Source organism: Mastigoproctus giganteus, chromosome 8 (assembly GCF_048544385.1).
Source record: "Mastigoproctus giganteus isolate SK-2022 chromosome 8, ASM4854438v1, whole genome shotgun sequence".
Classification (NCBI taxonomy): domain Eukaryota; kingdom Metazoa; phylum Arthropoda; class Arachnida; order Uropygi; family Thelyphonidae; genus Mastigoproctus; species Mastigoproctus giganteus.
The window spans coordinates 206,201,965-206,220,458 of record NC_143582.1 but is presented as its reverse complement, the minus strand read 5'-3'; the positions used below and the strand labels follow the sequence as shown (position 1 = coordinate 206,220,458).

The 18,494-nt window shown below is 36.7% G+C and overlaps 1 protein-coding gene across 2 annotated transcripts in view; it reads left to right on the top strand.

Annotated features, from left to right (window-relative positions):
* The window catches only part of LOC150082224 (uncharacterized), a 236,002-nt gene that overhangs the window by 66,278 nt on the left and 151,230 nt on the right, over positions 1–18,494 (top strand). For both annotated transcript variants that reach the window (XM_090380062.1, XM_090380063.1), the window contains 2 exons: positions 2,536–2,655; positions 14,288–14,419. In XM_090380062.1, coding sequence (XP_090236188.1) covers positions 2,536–2,655; positions 14,288–14,419 — 252 coding nt within the window. The remainder of the gene's footprint in view (positions 1–2,535; positions 2,656–14,287; positions 14,420–18,494) is intronic.

The following is an 18,494-nucleotide window of genomic DNA, read 5'->3' as shown; positions in this document are numbered from 1 at the left end:
TGTTTATTAATCATATGGTACACCTAAAAATTACTTTCTGAATGAAAATGAAAAATTGTGCTTATAGTGACCATCTGCTTAAAGTGACCACTTTTGAGCAGTCCATGAATGGTCACTTAAGCAGTTTTTACTGCATCTTGAATGAAGTCTGAATGTGATAACATTATCAAATAGTATTGACCACTAGGATATTACTAAATTCTTCTATAAAATTTTGGCAATTAAGCATATAGAATAATGACTCTAAAAGCACCAGAGAGTGCCATTACAATAAACTGCTTTTAACGCAGAACAGCCACCATTTTTTTCTGCATTCATCTTTTTGTATGTGCATCATACAACTAAACATTATTATAGTTAAATCAATCAACTTGAAGAAGAAGAGAATACAGCAGAGCCAGTGGAAGCAGTAACTAACTAAATTTAAGAAGTTTTAATACGACAAGTAGCTTTCGGAGTAATGAACTCCTTCTCCAGCAAGTATATACAGAAATGCAAACATGACATAAATCATTAGAAATGGAATAAATCATACTAAATATGCTGTATGTGATCAGATCTTCTTCTAAACTATGGAAACCAGTGCCATAGGCCCATTCTCTTTCAATAAACTTGAGATAGTGGAATGTGCTAGCTTGGAAGTTGAACTTCCAAGTTAGATGTTATGTTGTTTATCTGGCTAAAGAATTATTTATTGAATTTTGTATTCTTAGAAAAATAACTAATTACTTATCATTAGCCCTAATAATTATTAGCATTAGCATTAGTAGAGGCATATGATGCAAGAAAGCAAGCTTATGCAGCATCAGCCAAAAAAAAAAAAAAAAACCACTCCCATTTCACCCCTCCGTTCGTTTTAAATACCTGTCCAGCTGTGCCTTAAATTTATTTAGGCTATCAACTTCCACAACAAGGGATGGAAGTCTGTTCCACCAACCAACTACCTGCTGGCTAAAGGCAAATTTCCGCACATCTATCCTACATCTGTCTTTCCTCAATTTTAATTTATATCCTCTCAGGTGATTATTCTGAGCATGAGGAAGAATCCCATCGGCATTGAGCATACTCAAACCATTCAAGGCTTTATACACCTCTATCAGATCACCTCGCCGGTGCCTAGTCTCCAGACACTGTAATTTGCAAAACTTAAGCCTTTCTTTGTAAGAGCAACCCTTTGTTCTGAACTTAAATTACTGAACTTAAATTGATACCCACCGATATTTTCGGTTCTATAGGTTGTGCCATTTTGATGTGAATGCATTTAAGTGTTGCACTTCTTATAGAGTTAGTATGAAGGCAAGTAGCACATGTGTTTGATAGTAATCTGCAGTAATGTTTTGAATGTTTGCTAGTGTGTGGTATGGGTTGCAACAAAATATGAAGCGATAAGCACTCTTGCTTTTTTTATGTTGTCTAAGAAGTGTACCACTTAAGGGAAGCTCACATAGGATTTGACAAAAGAAAACCTCATACTGTTATTACATCCTTTTCTTTGAGAAGTAGGCCACATTTCCTTTGGTTAATCAAGCTAAAAAAATTAGAATATTATTGGGAATAGGGAATTTTATAAAATTAGTGTATAATTTTCATATCTTCTAACAGAAAAGTAATCAGGTTTTTTTTGTTATGCATAAAAGTGTTTTTTCTTGTTTTCCCAGATAACAATTATATCTTTTAATATTCAATATTAGAATAATTCTGGAAATGCTTACATATCACACATATCTCATCACACAATGCTCACATATCAGTATTGCATATGGGTAGCAGTAACCCCGGAGTAACTTATCAACTGTGGGGTACTACACTCAAGTTGGTAGAGAATGAAAAGGATCTGGGGTAATTGTGCAGTCAGATATGAAGTTTTCGGAGCAGTGCAGATAGTCTGCAGAGTAGCTCATGGTGTCTTGTCACTGATATACAGGAATTTTTCTAGCAGGGATAAGAAGGTGATTATCCTCTTGTATAAGGCAATGGTCAGGCCACACCTTGAGTACTGTATACAGGTCTGGAAGCCTCATTTTAGGAAGGATGTAGAGCTGCTGGAACGAGTACAGAGAAGGGCAACAAGATTAGTGAGTGGAACAAATGGTTGCTCTTATGAAGAAAGGCTTAAGATTTGCAAATTACAGTGTCTGGTGACTAGGCACCTGTGAGGGGATCTGATTGAGGTGTATAAGGCCTTGAATGGTTTGAGCAAGCTCAATGCTGATGGAATTTTGCCTCTTGCCCAGATTAATTGCCTGAGGGGACATAAATTCAAATTGAGGAAAGACAATTGTAGAATAGATGTGCGGAAGTTTGCCTTTAGCCAGCATGTGGTTGATTACTGGAACAAACTTCCATCTGTTGTTGTAGAAATTGACAGCTTAAATAAATTCAAGGCAGAACTAGACAAATATTTGGAGCAAATGGATGGGTGAAATGGGAAGGTTTTTTTTTTTTTTTTTTTTGGCTGATGCTGTATAAGCTTGCTTTCTGGCATCATATGCCTCTACTAATGCTAATATCAGGTTAATTTTTTACTAATTTCAGGAGGAACTTGAAGCACCATTAGATGACAGTCTCTTTCATGGTCACCATAATCTTAAAGGGGATAAGGGCGAACCAGGTTTCCCAGGAATGCCAGGGATTCAAGGACCAAAAGGCGAAAAGGCAAGTTTTTTGTTTTGATTTATAATGTTATTTCATTTAGACAGATAATAACTCGGGAATTTCTTTTCACTGATGCAGCATAAGCCTCAGGCTTCCATGCATCGTATGGCTAATAATAATAATAATAATAATATATTGTAGTTTTAAAATGAAGTCCTTCCTTTAAAATGAAGTCCTTCCACCACAAGAACAAAATGCACAGCACAAGGGATAGTATAAATCAGTGGCAAGCAAATTTTTAGCAAACTTTGACCTGCAATTAATCCAGTAACTGAAAATTTTAAATATAAACTCAGATATATAATATTCACAAAAAATTTAAAAATCAACAATGTGACTTTCTGTAAAGAAATAAATTTCTTTCTTTTTTGTGTGTGCATGCAGATGTGGAAAGTAAAAAATATAAGAGAGTTTAAAGCAGTGCTGAGTGACTAGTGCCCTCCAGGCTTTGTGTAACTATTAAGGGCTGTAGAAGACAATTCTAATTTTATGTAGGGATAATTTTTTAAAAATAAAATTATAAATATTGAGGACTTAAATTGAAAAAATATTAATTAATCAAATAGGGTATATAATTAAAAGGTGTAATTTAAAAAAAACCCAGAAAAAGTATAAGTTGAAACATTTTGAGAAAAACGAAGTTCTAGACACTCAGAGTGTATATAATGCTAAACTAGAATCACATTTCAAATTTTAACTCATTTTGGATTTCTAGATGATAAATTGACCGTATGCAGTCTGTGAGACCCCATGAAGAGCTCATTGTAGCCTGTTAGCAAGAAAAGGTTGCTCACCACTGGTCCAAGTTGTAATTGTATGCAACTGTTCAGACCTTATTGTTAAGAATAGTCTTTAATTAATGTGGCCTTCATGGGTGGCAAGTGGATAGTGCTATTACTACTCTCACGCAGTGTGAGAGTAGTAATAACACTATTCGCTTGTAAAGAGTTTTGAAATACTTTCTTTCAGGACACAGGAACTTTTATTAGCTTTGTCACACTGTCATTGAATTAGGCAGTCTGTACCAAGGCAGTATGTGGATTTTTTTCCTTCAGAACAACCTAGTTGAATACATGCAATTACAGACGTGACCTACTAATGTGTCATGGCCTTAATTAAACTCTAGAACAGTGTTTCTGAAACATTTTTTAAACTCTCTTCTCACTAAGATCATACTTTTAACAGTCATATCCCACTCAGATCATTATTACTAATGGGCACACCCCTATTAAAATCATTACTACTTGTATTTCTGCTAATGGTAATTTTTCACTCACACACACAAAATTATAAGATAAGATGTGAAAGATGTCAAGAGTATCCACATGCTGGTCCAAGAATTTTCAGCTCCAACAAACGGATAAGTTTTTGAAGAATTTTGCCATTTTATTGATCTAATTGTCATATTAAGTTGTACTCTATAAGTAGCTTTATAGTCACACTTGTTATTTTATTTTTTTAATTTAGCTAAAAATTTTCTGGATTACTGCTTAATATACGTGGAACCTTTGTATCATTTGAATCTTGCTGCCATTGTTATAGTTATACAGTGAGTAGCAGGGGAATTCAAATTTTTTAATTGTGCTAAATAAAGTTCTATAGTTAGAATATAGTTCTAATAAAGTTCTAAAGTTCGAATCTCTTAGGTTAGCACTAGTTGGATAATTTTATTATATATTATAATTAACTTATAACTTTCAAGTGTAACGGTATAGCCTAATACATATAACACAAACTTTGTAGCATGGTCGTATTATTGCTGCATAACTAGTGTATCAATAAGCAAATTTGAATTTTAATTATATATAATTAATAACATAAACTTCATAGCATAACTGGTGAATAGTTTATTACAAAATTAGGTATATTTGTTTAATGTAGTATTTTTAATTATACTGAATTTGAATGAAAATCATGCCTCAGACCAGAGCAGCAAAGCAAACAGCTCAAGCTAGTGGGCTGCTGTAGATCTGGGGAGAACTGAGAGAGGCAGTTATCCTCCAAATCATGGCCTTATGAGATGTATAACTTGTTTGATGCTGACAGAGCTATCAGGAATGGGACATAATATTGCCAAGGGGGGGGATGTCTATGTATGTGTGTGCCTGGTGTAAGGAATGTGAGAATATTATGTGCTAATTCAGCACTGTTATGGGCCTTTATGACAGCTTGAAGAACTGGATGCCCTCAAAGGAATTAAATTGGGGGTCCATTAAGTCCTCAGCTGCCCACATCAATGCCAGAGCTTGCACTTAAATCATCAGGTAACACAATGGCAATCCCCGAGGCAGAATGTGCTGGTACCACAGGAGCTAGTTGTTGTAAGTGACTCAGTTGTCAGGGAAATGGGAAATATATTGTGCAAAAAGGATAGATGGAACAGGCCTAGGGTATGTTTGCCAGGGGCAAAAGTTGATGACATTGTAGAGCTTATATCATCTTTTAAGGGCACAAAATGGTGATATTGTTGTACACATTTCACTAATGACATTAAGAGATCTGAAGACCATACTTAACAAGTACAGGGTAATGTTGAAAAAAGTTGTGAGTTAGGATTAAATTTGAAAGTGTCTGCAATTCTACCCAGACATGACAGGAGTAAATATATGATGAGAGCCTTGTAAATCAATTCGACCTTGGAGAGATTGCACAAGGCTCACAGGATAGAATTTTTCTCAGCATGGCCTGTGCTTTTAAACAGGAGAGACTGCTTCTACAGGGAGGAATACACTTAAATATAAAGGGTGCAAGAATGTTTGCTGATGCTATTGAGGCAGTGTTAGATATGACTGATATCTTGGGGGATACACAGACTAATAGATTAACAATACCAGCAGGCAGAGTGGAAAGTTATTCTTGCACTACTTCTATTGGAATGAGCAGCAGCCTGGAAAGCAAGGTGCCAGGGATTTCAAGTACTGCAGGGAGTCATCATGGAACAAATAAATACATGGGGGCTGTGTTAGGGTAACTAAGAGTACGAACAGGTGCATGTATAATTGCATATACACTACTGCTAGGAGCATAGTAAATAAATTTAATAAATTTTGAAGTGCTAGTAAAGACATGAAATGCAGACATTGGGCTATCAGAGACATTGTGTCACTCAGATGTAAAAAATGCAGAATTTGAATATGGGGGTATAATGTGTACAAAACGTCAAAATGTGTTTGTTTCATGGCATTCTCCAGATTTCTCCCTGTTAACTGCTGTAGCATCTGTATGAGGCATGTGCCAATGCCAGAAGAGTGGTAAGTGTGGGTACATAGGGTGGTGTATTTGTTCTGTTGAGTGTTGTTTGCTGGCTCCGGGCATCTTTACAGGCATGGGGCATAGAACGAGTGGCAAAGGTAAAGAAAGCCAATATGAGAATAATGAGAAACATCAGATAACTTATGTGTAAAATTAGTTTCCCGATACGGCACTCTAGCACTGCTCGCTTGGTAAACAGATGGTAGGTGTTATCGGTCTGGAGCAAAGTCGAGAACGATATATTGATTGACAGGTGGGCATGGCAAACAATGTGCTGATTGGTGCGCGAACACAACACATGATAACATTAGTTTAGTATCCCGTAACTCAGAAGCACTAATGGTAACTTGCTCTAATCGCCACTTTTCATAATGGTAAAAAAAGGTCAGGGTATTTTTTGAATCCCATGGGAGCTTGAACCCCTCCCGAAATGGAGGGGGTAACCTAACCTTTTTTCTTTAGAATCATGGTTGGACTAGCACAGAAATTGTTTATTAACAAAATATCAATTTTTTATTACTGTACTTTTATTTTTTAAGATGCTCATGCTGATACACACGCATCATAACATCAATCAACACCTCAATAGCTATTCGCTAAATATATATTTATATATATATAAAAATAATCTTTCTTTATTTTCCTATTATTTCCTAACCTAACGTTTAAGGTTAGGTCACGAAATAAAGGAAACTTTTTCTATTATTTCCTAACCTACCATTTAAGGTCAGGTTATGAAATATAATGAAAAATAGAGAAACTTTTTTCTTTTTTCGTAACCAAACCTAAATCAACAATATAGTAAAAACACTCATGAACTCCAAAAATCTGCTTTTAATAATGATAAAAAAACATAATGGAGAACATAAAAATGAACGGAACGAAACTTTTATTAATTTAGTTTTCATCAACCAACATTGTATTTTCCTTACAAATTTCTTCCATCTTGAAAAGATTCATCGCTACTATTACCTGTTTACCGTTCATCACAAAACTATTATGCACCGTTCTTTACTTATAAATACACATTATAATGCCAACCAATGACTACACAGTAGCTTGTCGTCCGTCACGCCCACCACCAATCAGTGTTTGCCACGCCTATCTGTCAATCAATATATCCTACTCGATTTCGGCTCCAGACTGATAACACCTACTGTCTGTTTACCGAGCGAGCAGCGCTAGAGTCCGGTGTCAGAAAACAAATTTTCCACGTAAGTTATCCGACTTTTCTCATCGTTCTCGTGTTGGCTTTCTTTACCTTAGCCGAATGAGTTTGTTAACTGCCCCCTGCCTCCCGTTCCTTGACACACGGAGGCATGCTAGGGTCCACACTGCAATGGCAGTACACCCAGGAAGAGGTTCCTCCAGTGAGGAGTCTCCCCCCACAAAAAGAAGAAAAAGAGAAAGTAAAAGGAAGGTCGTATGTTGGTAGGAGAAATCAGGTTTCGGGGAGGGAGGGGAAAGTTTTAGGCAGTAGGGGATGGAAGAGAGAGGCATCTCTTGAGAAAAGTAGAGTTAGTACAGTGGAACCTTTTGGTTCCGATCAGGATTCTTCAACTTGGCATCATGCTTTGGTCTTTGTCATTGTTGGTTAGTGTCTAAATTGGTGTTCATCTGTGTCCAGGTTCTGTTTACAGCAGTAAGGATTCTTTGCCTGATTTTGAAGAGTCCATCCACAAAGTCAGCAAACGAGGTGAATCTTTGAGGAGTCAAGATGAGATTTTTGACATTTTCTTGATCATATACTTCAGTGATTATTTGTAGTTGGGCTCTTAGGTTGTGATAAATATGGCATTGGAAGATTAGGTGATTGACTATCTTTGGTGATCTGCAGGGGCAGAGAGGTGAGTCTGTTAGTCCAAGAGAGTATAACTTTGAGATTATGCTGCCATGTCCAGTCAGCAAAAATGATAGGTGAAGTCCACGCCTGAACCATGTAGTTTGTTTGTTTCTCAAATACTTTAGCTTCTGGTAGAAATTTATATATGGTTCTTACTAGTGTCGAGCCAGTCCACTCCCTTTTCCACTCATCCATCATTTCTTAGATTATTCTCTTGTTGTCTTCTTTTGTTGACATGTTCAGGTTTATTGTGTAGTCTCTGTTGTGAGGAGGCTCTTCCTTCTGTAGTATTGAAGATGGTGGACGGCTACTTCATGTTGGATTGGTAGCTTGCTGCAGATGACCTGGAGTGCAACTGTGGACACTGTTCTGCAGGCTCTTGAGATTGCAACTGGGAAAAGGTGCAGTGTGTACTAGAGCTTACAATACCAGGATCCCGGTCATTTTTTTCCGGTATTTCAATACCGGAAAAAAATGACAAAAAAAATATATATAAAAAAAATAATTGTTTATAATTTAATCACATAAAGGTTATAAAATCACCTTTATGTGATTATGATGTCGTTATCTCTACTAGCAAATGTTCGATAAATCATCAATTCTTGGACAACTTCATGTCTGACCATATCGTAACTCCTAAGTCCCGTTTCTCCACTACTGCCTTTAGTTCAACTCCAACAAGTGTATAAGTTATTTTGGGGTTGCTATTCCCCAGGTGTAAGACCTTGCATTTTGCTGAATTAAAGCATAGCTGCCACTTTTCTGACCATCCTGGAAGTCTATCTAGATCACTCTGAAGAAGCTCTGCTTGGTGGCGATCATTAACTACTCTACTGATCTTTACATCATCTGCAAGTTTAGACCTCACGCCCTCCATCCCTTCATAGATGTCATTTAAGATAATCAAAAACAACAGTGGTTCCAATACTGATCCTTGGGGAACCCCACTACTTACATTAACCCAATCTGAGAAATAACCATTTATCACAACCCTCTGCCTCCTGCCCTGAAGCCATCCAGCTATCCATGTAAGGATTTTCCCTTTGATTCCAACCTGTTCCAGCTTATAAAGTAACTACTCATGTGTGGGACTGAGTCAAATTCTTTGCTGAAATCCAAATAAACAATGTTGAAATTATTCCCTAAATCCAGCTCACGAGTGACCTGTCAAAATGCCTAACCAGATTTGTTAAACATAATTTTACAAAACCATGCTGAGTATCCTACAGAATTCCATTTCCATCTAAATGATCTTGAATTCCACCCTTGATCATTGCCTCCATGATTTTCCCTACTACCGAAGTTAGACTGGCCAGTCAGTAATTTCCCGTTACACTCCTAGAACCGCCTTTATGTTCCAATTTACACCACTCCAAGAATCTCTCCTGAGTCCAGTGATGCTCTCATAACTAACCATCCGTTGTTCATGATGTGAGTGCATCGAACCTTAATGGTTCGATGCACTCACTTCTCATTAAATAATCATTTGAAATTTCAACATCATTAATCACATTTTTTTCAACTTCACTTCTATAATATCTCATTGACACAAAGGGTTTTTTTTAATGTAAATATTGATGCAAAGTAACTGTTGAGTTCATCTGCAACTTCAGCTATGTTATCTAATACTATCCCAAGTCCATTACATAAGGGTCCAATCTAATTTATTCCTTCTGTTCTTTGCATTTATATATGTGAAGAATTCCTTAACTGCACTCTTTGCTCTCTCCCAGACTCAATAAAGATACTATAGTGAAAATTATACTTTGCTGAATAAAACGTCTTTCTCCTTCAGAAAATGATGAACATAATTCAACCATGGAAGACCAACATGGAACAGAACCTCAGTGTTCCACAAAATCTTTCCAAAATAAGAAATTGCCTGACTCCAATGAGATTTTAAAAGATGAACTTGAGTCGGAAATTAATGAGATACTTTTAACTATTGTGGCTAAAATAATTCAAAGCCAGAAAATATGGACTGAGATCGTACATGATTATCTCAGTACAATAGTACCAGAATAGAATCTGAAAGGGCATTTTCTGCTGCTAATCAAATATTGTACGTACCAAAATTAGATCCATTTTAAACGATCATACTATTGATTGCTTATGTTTCTTAAGAGCTCACTTTATTCAGACAGGTAGTGTGGATGCTTAAACATAACTAAACTTTGCTGGTAACAATATGTTTTTTTGGTTTTTAGAATAACTGTATTTTAATGATTTTTTTCAGAATATTTATTATTGCAATAAAAGTTTATTTCAAACATGAATTCAAGTAATTACAGTACTTGTTTTTTTTTTATTTACTTTATTGCACCTAACTGTCATCAAAATTTATTGATAAAAACGTTTGTTTTTGGAATACAAGTATCCCGGTTTCATAAATTAAAAATACCGAAATACCGGTATTAAGATTTTGACCAGTACTGTAAGCCCTAGCGTGTACAGAATGGACAGAAAGGAATGGGGGAGGGTTATGCTATTAGTTAAGAAGTACATAAAATCTAAGGCAGTGCATCCAGTTGATATGGGTGACCAGTGGAAAACAACAAAGGCTCCTTTACGTATGTAAACACTAGAAGGAAGGGGATGAATCAAATTGGTCCACTCCAGCAATTCCCAACTGGTGGTTCACGAATCTCCAATGGTTCGCAAAAGTGTTAAAGGGGGTTTGCACAAAAAATTCAGTAACGGCGTCTGCTTAGATTTACTTAGGTATATTATTGTAAACTACAAAATATAACTAATAATACACAATAAAGTGAATCAAAATTAAATAAAAAGTAAAGAAAAGTAATGTATAGGTACTTTTCTTTTTTTAAGAACATATAGTACTTAGTACCATGCATGGATTGAGGGTTGAAAAGATGAAAGAAGATGCTTGTTGACATTAGAATTGAACTTTTTTAGATTGTAATTTTCAGGAAATACGTATGAAGGAAGGTTGTTCCAGAAAACAGAAGTTGAATGGATAAATGAGTAAGAAGAAAAGGTTTTGTGAGTTTCAACTTGGACAGTAAAAGGATGTTGACTGGTTGCAGCACGTGTTCGGACTTCTTTGAAAGAGAGAGAGAGAGAGAGAGAGAGAGAGAGAGAGAGAGAGAGAGAGAGAGAGTGGGAATTATAGAAGCCAATTCAGAAGAACAGTGCCTGTGCAAGTATCTATAGAAAAGGCATGCAGCAGAAACAGAAATTTGTGTCTATGAGACAGAGTGGAAAGACTCTGTTATAGATGAGACATTAATTAACCTAACTGCCCTCTTTTGAATGGAATCTAGAAGCCTGAGAGAGGTTTGGGGGGTACCACCCCAGATGTGGGAACAATATTCCATGGTAGGCCAGATTTGCGATTTCTACAGAGTCAACAACTTTTTGGAAGAAAAGTAATGCCGAGAACAGAAGAGAAAACCCAGTTTTTTAGATGCAGAGAATGCAATATTTGTAATGTGCTTTATGCCCAGAGAGTAATAGTATGCTCAGGGTAATCCCCAAGATCTTGCCTAGAAATCGGAGCATCATCGGAGATAAGCATAGGAGCAGAAGAATCCTTTTTGAGAGATATAAGATAGGACTGAGTTTTAGAAGGATTGAAATTAAGTTATCTTTCTCCCATGGGAAGTTGAAACTGTTTCAGCAGGGCAAGGTTTCTCAAACTGGAAGGTGAAATGCAATATGCTATAGTCAGCAAAACTATGGATAGGATTTCCGGTCAATGGAAGAAGGTCATTAATATATACAAGAGGAAAAGAGTGGGAGAAAGAACTGAACATTGGAGAACACCAGCATTAATGGAGAAGTTAGAAGACAGAGAGCCATCTGCCATCATCCACAGTGAGCAGTCAGAGAGAAAACTGGATACCCAATTACAAAGAACAGTGGCAAACCAAAGGATGGAATTTTATTTAGAAGGCCTTTATGCCAAACACGATCAAAAGCTATTGAAAAGTCAAGTGCAATGGCTTGAGTTTCACCAAATTTTTCCATTAAATTTGTCTATAGATGTATAACACACACTGCCCTACCATTAATATTCGGACACCAGCCTTTGGACAAAAAAAGAGCTTTTATTGTGTCATTTAATATTTTGTGCTGAAGCCTTTTGCTTTTATGACGGCCTTCAATCTTCATGGAATACTCTCAACCAGCATTTTATAAATGTCAGGTAATATGTTCCTCCACTTGGCCTTTAACGCAGCCACCAGTTCAGCCTTGTTCTCTGGGCGATCTTGACGTGCACATACCTGACAATCCAATACATCCCAAAGATGCTTGATAGGGTTCAGATCAAGACTCTTGGCTGGCCAATTCAACTTTTCCACACCCATTTCTCAAACCACTCTGTTATGACTCGAACAGTATGGCATGGCACGTTGTCTTGCTGATACAGGCCTTCCCAGAAGTATTGCCATAATATTGGAAGTGCATAATTGCCCGCAGCATTCATAGTTTTGTCGATAACGACTAATGGACCCAAGCCAAACCATGAAAGGAGCCCCATACCATCACACTGACTCCACCAAACTTCATTGTAGAGAGGATACAATCAAGAAGGAAGTGTTCCCTGGCATTCGCCACACCCAGGAATGGCTATCAGACTAGTAGAATGCGAACCTTGACTCGTCTGTCTATAGAACTGTTTTCCACTGCTCTGCAGTCCAGGATTTGCACTCCTTACACCATGTTAATCGGTGTCTAGCATTTGATGAGGCGACCAATTCTGTTGAAATATTGAGGTAATTCTGTTGAACGTGTATTCTTGCATGCCTACTTTTGCAATTGTCTGTTTGAAGCCCAGTGTGCATATTTATAGCAGGTTCTGTGATGTGTTGCATGCATAGGACCTGCTTCCCCATCCATGGAGGGGTGTCCAGATATTAATGGTAAGGCAGTGTAAGACAGAATATCACCAGTGGAATGACACTGATGGAATTTATACTGGTAATCGTTGATCAGATGAAAGATTTCCAGATAGTTTAAGAGTTGGTGGTTAAATGATTTCTCCATTACTTAAGAAAGAGTAGAAGTAATCGCAATGGAACAATAATTGGATGGAAGGGATTTGTCACCCTTTTTAGGAACTGGCTGGATATGAGCAAATTTCCAAGAAGGAAAAACACTTTTGGAATAAGAAAGTGAAAAAAGACAACAAAAAACAAGAGTAGGTTCAGGGGCCCAGGTTTTGAGAACAAATGGAGAAATGCCATCAGGACCTGGAGCTTTCTTATCATCAGATTCATCCAAAATCATTCTGATATCCTTTTGACGGAAGACCACAGGAGGCATTGAATGGAGTGTACTGGGTTTGAGGTGATTTACCAGGATCATCAATACATGAGTTGGAAGGAAAATAGGATGCTAGCAGGTCAGCTTTATCTTTAGCTGATGTGGCAACAGAACTATCTGGTTTTGACAGAGGTGGGAACAGAGATGCGCAAAAATTGTGGCCAATAGGTTTGGCAAGAGACCAGAATGCTCGGCTACTATTTGGACAAGAAGCAAGTTTTCTACTCTGAGCCTGTTCGAAATCTAGTTTGGACTGAATAATCACTGCAATAATACTTAATAATAATTTTTATTATTATGCAATATTGCTTATAAAAATGTAGTACTGGAAATATTTTATATTAAAAATTCAGAAAAATTATATGATTTCAGAGAGTATAGGCTTAGTGTTTCACATTAAAAATATTATGTTGAAAATGGTTCATGATAAAAATATTACGTTGAAAGGGGTTCGCAAGTAAAAAAAGGTTGGGAACTGTTGGTCCACTCGATATTGATTTTTTGGCTGTTGATGATCCTACTCAGATGCTGAGAAACTGAATGAGTATTTTGCATCTACATTCACACATGAAGAATTCTTTAGGGAAGGGGATGCCAAAAATTTATCAAGCTCTAACAGGGAGCTAAATGGTTTTGTAATAACTGAGAGGAAAGTGGAAGAGAAATTGTTGGAGTTAAACATAAGAAAGGCAGGTAATTTAGGAAATAAATTCTGTTTGTGAAAATAAAGAATGTTGTGATGTTTTCATTAACTTGCTCAATGCAGTGTGTAAGCTGAAAGATGGTTTTCATTTGTGAATATATTCTGATTGGGTGAGAATATGCTTTCTTCACAGCTGTGAAGGTAATTATGTAAAGGTAACTGTTATGTATATACAGTGGCATAGCCAAGATTTTTTGTCAGCAGGTATATTTACAAAAAAAGGTGCCAATTGAAAAAAAAAAAAAAAAAAAAAAAAGATGCCATTTGCTTTCTAAAAAAGGGCCACAATACCAGATTTCAGCGTCAGGGGTACAGTGTACCTGCTGACCCTACCATGGCTACACCACTGTGTATATACTTATGTATTGTACTATTAACAGTACAATACATAACTATGTATTGTATTGTTAAATGAAAATCTTTTTTTTTTTTTTTTGCAACCCAAAATTTTTTAGGGAAAGAATTTGGTTTTCAAATTCTGTCATCTTAACTTATTAAGTGTAATATTAAGTTAATTAAATTTGTACTATTTTTATTCATAATAGGGTGAATGCATTTTTAGTTTACCAGCAAATCCTGGATTAGAACGTGGATTCCGAATTCATTCTGAATCTTTGAGTGCTGGAAGTGATGATGTGTGGAATTCCCAGGGTTTAGGATCTGGAGAAGCAGAAATTGTAAGAAATTCACTAATACAGTGGTTCCCAAACTGTGCACCACAGAAAATTCACAGGGGTGCAGTGGGATACTTTAAATTTTTGCGGGACACACAGTGATACTCAACATCTGTTGGACACTGCACAAACTACTAGCTCGAAGTAGTTCACAGTTTTAACATTATCACAGTTTCAACATTACTTATTAAGTTGTTTGGATCTAACTACTTAATAAACGGAACTGTTAGGTATTTCTTTTGGCCTGGGGCACCATTAAAAAATTACAGAGCCACTAAGGGTGCCGTGAACCAAGAAAGTTTGGGAATCTCTGCACTAATAGATATATATTTATAACATGTTAAGAAGTTAAAATACATACATTTTACATAATGATTAATATTGTCTAAAGATTTTGTTTACTCTACTAATTTTATGTGATTTTATCATTTTTTCACATTCTTATTTGCTTCTCACTTGATTTATGTTTAATAATTTATCTTATTACAAACCCTCGTATTACAAACATGATACGAATGCTCTGACTATTCTGCATCCTATCGCTATTTTCACCTTCTTTTGACCATCTTTTTTCACCCTTGTATTACAAACATGATACGAATGCTCCAACCATTTTGCATCCTATCGCTATTTTTGCCTTCTTTTGGCCATCTTTTTCTCCCCTTCCCCACCCCAAGAATTTTACCATTCCCTATACCATTTGCTTGTCCACACTTTTTGATCAAATTTCTCTGCTGTATATTTGAATTTTTACATTTTTTAACCACATTAATTTAATTACTTTTTACCCCTTCCGCATGGTACAAGCATTTGTATTATATTTCACATTACACTTTTGTAAATTTGTATTAAATTTAAAAATTACATTATTAACTTAATTTTTACACTGCGTAGGGACTACCTTGTCTGTTAGTATTATGATAAAGGCCGCATATTTGCTCCCACCCTTTTTCTAATACTATAGACAAGTTTGGAAACAGTGCCTGATACATGGTCAGGAGTAGTTCCCTGATGAAATTCCTGGCTATGTATCATATTTTCATTTACTGTATTCAGATTTTGCATATTTGCCATCCCTTGATTCGACCTCTTGCTAAAATTTACCTTCCATATCTGAATACTGCGTCATTTATTATTTTTTATTTATTTGTATAAACTTATTTTTGTATATTGTTTGCTTCCTCAGTCCCAGTTAATTTTTGTACTAGGTTTTTTAAATTCTTTCACTTTTTCATCACCACTTCACTTCCAATTTCTATTAACCCTTAAACTTCTCTTAGTTCAAGCACGTTGTGTAATTTTCATTTCCATTTTCACAGACACTTTATTCACGTTACAAACCACACATTATTTATATCCTTTTGCTTCCTTTACTGCTGCATGGTGCATTTTGGAGCATTAGACATATGATAACTTTTGTTATTTTCCTTTTTCTGCTTATTTTGCTTTTTTTTTTTTTTTTTTATGTAAACCCCAAACACGAGAGGTATTAGAACATATAGTACTTAGTACCTGCTTGTGTTGGAGGTTGAAAAGATGAAAGAAGATATTTGTTGACATTGGACTTGAACTTCTGTAGACTGTAATTTCCAGGAAATACATATGAAGGAAGGTTGTTCCAGAAAACGGCAGTTGAATGAATAAACTAGGAAGATGAAAGGTTGGTTCTGTGAGTTTGAAGTTGGACAATAAATGAATGTTGGCTGGTGGCAACACGTGTTTGGACTGTTTTGAAAGAGAGAGCTTGAATTATAGAAGCCAATTCAGAAGAACAGTGCCCATGGAAGTATCTGTAGAAGAGGAATGCAGCAGAAACAGTACGTCTACGAGACAGCGAGTGTAGAGACTCTGTTAGAGATGAATCATCAATTAACCTAACTGCCCTCTTCTGAATGGAATCAAGAAGCCTGAGAGAGGTTTTGGGGGCACCACCCAGGATGTGGGAACAATATTCCATGGCAGGGTGGATTTGCGATTTATACAGAGTGAGCAGCTGTTTGGAAGAAAAGTAATGCTGAGAGCGAAAGAGAAAACCAAGTTTTTTAGATGTAGAGGAAGCAATATTTGTAATCCCCAAAGGAGATATATCGTTTTGCCTAGAAATCGGAGTGTCACTAAAGATAAGCATAGGAGCAGAAGAATCCTTTTTGCGAGATATAAGACAAACTGAGTTTTAGAAGGGTTGAAATCAACTAAGTTGTCTTTGCCCCACTGGAGAATTACCTGAAGATCAGCATTTAAGGAATTGGTAGCAGACTTTCAAGAAGTTGAAGCTGATTGAACAGGGCAAGGTTTCTCAAAATGGAAAGTGGAATGCAATGTGCTGTATCATCGGCAAAACTATGGATAGGATTTCCAGTCAATGGAAGAAGGTTATTAATATACAAGTGGAAAAGAGTGGGGGAAACAACTGAACCTTGGGGGACACCGGCATTAGTGGAGAAGTTAGAAGACAGAGAGCCATCTACTATCATCCTCAGTGAGCGATCAGAGAGAAAACTGGATAACCAATTACTAAAAACAGTTGGCAAACCATAAGATGGAAGCTTGTTTAGAAGACCTTTATGCCAAACACGATTGAAAGCCTTTGAGATGTCAAGAGCAACTGCTTGTGTTTCACCGAACCTTTCCATTGAATTAGTCCACGAATGGGAAACATAAGCCAGAACATCAACAGTGGATCGACACTGACAGAATCCATACTGGCGATCGTTGATCAGACGGAAGGTTTCTAGGTAGTTTAAGAGTTGGTGATTAATTGATTTCTCCATTACTTTAGAAAGAGTAGAAGTAATTGCAATGCGACGATAATTGGATGGGAGGGATTTGTCACCCTTTTTAGGAACTGGCTGGATATGAGCAAATTTCCAAACAGAAGGAAAAATACCTTTGGAATAAGAAAGTGAAAAAAGGCGGCAAAGAATAGGAGTAAGTTCAGGAGCACAGGTTTTGAGGACAAGTGATGAAATACCATTAGAACCTGGAGCTTTCTTAGCATCAAGATTCGACAAAATCCTTCTGACATCCTTTTGACAGAAGACCACAGGAGGTATTGAATGGAGTGTGTTGAGAATGGTGGCAGGTGTTCTACCAAGATCATTAATACATGAGTTGGAAGAAAAATGGGATGCTAACAGGTCAGCTTTATTCTTGGCTGAAGTGACAACAGAACCATCTGATTTGGACAGAGGTGGAAGCAGAGATGGGCAAAAGTTGCGCCCAATAGCTTTGGAAAGAGACCACAATGCTCGGCTACCATTAGGGCAAGAAGCAAGTTTTCTACTCTTAGCCTGTTCAAACTCTAGTTTGGCCTGATTAATAACTGCTTTACAATTGTTGCAAACTTTGGTGTAGGCAGAAAATGAAACTGAAGAATTAGAAACAAGCCAATTACGATATGCAACATTCTTCTCTTGAACAGACTTAGCACATTTATTGGAAAACCAAGGTTTAGATAAAGGATGAGATTTTAGAGTGGAGTGTGGGATAAAGGATTCCATTCCTGCAGGAATAATTTCACTGACACGATCTGAGCAAACGTGACATCAGAAGTTTTGAAACAGTAATCCGACCAAGGAAAAGAAGAAAAGAAGTCTCACAGGTCATCCCATTTTGCATTCTTGTAATGCCAAACAACATGAGGTTGGGAATAGCCATGAGATACAGGTTCCATTGGAGAAGAAACAATCACCAAGTTGTGATCTGAAGTGCCTAAAGGACCTCTCACTTTGACCGTGTATTTAGAAGGGTTGTTTGTGAGAAAAAGATCAAGCGTGTTGGCTGTATGATTAGGATTGTCCGGTATCCTTGTATGTAAATGAACAATCTGTGCAAGGTCATTAGTAATTGCAAAAGCCTCAGCATCTCGACCAGCTGGTTCGGTGTGACTAGAAAACGGAAGCCAGCTGGAGTTGTGAACATTAAAATCACCAAGGAAAATTACCTCACTGTTAGGAAAGTTGGACTGGAGAAATCAAGATGTAAAGAGAGGAAGTCAAAGAGCTCCAAGTGATTAGTGGAGTTGGGAGAATGGTAAAGACAACAGATGAATTTGACACAATGAGGTAGAGAGATTTTA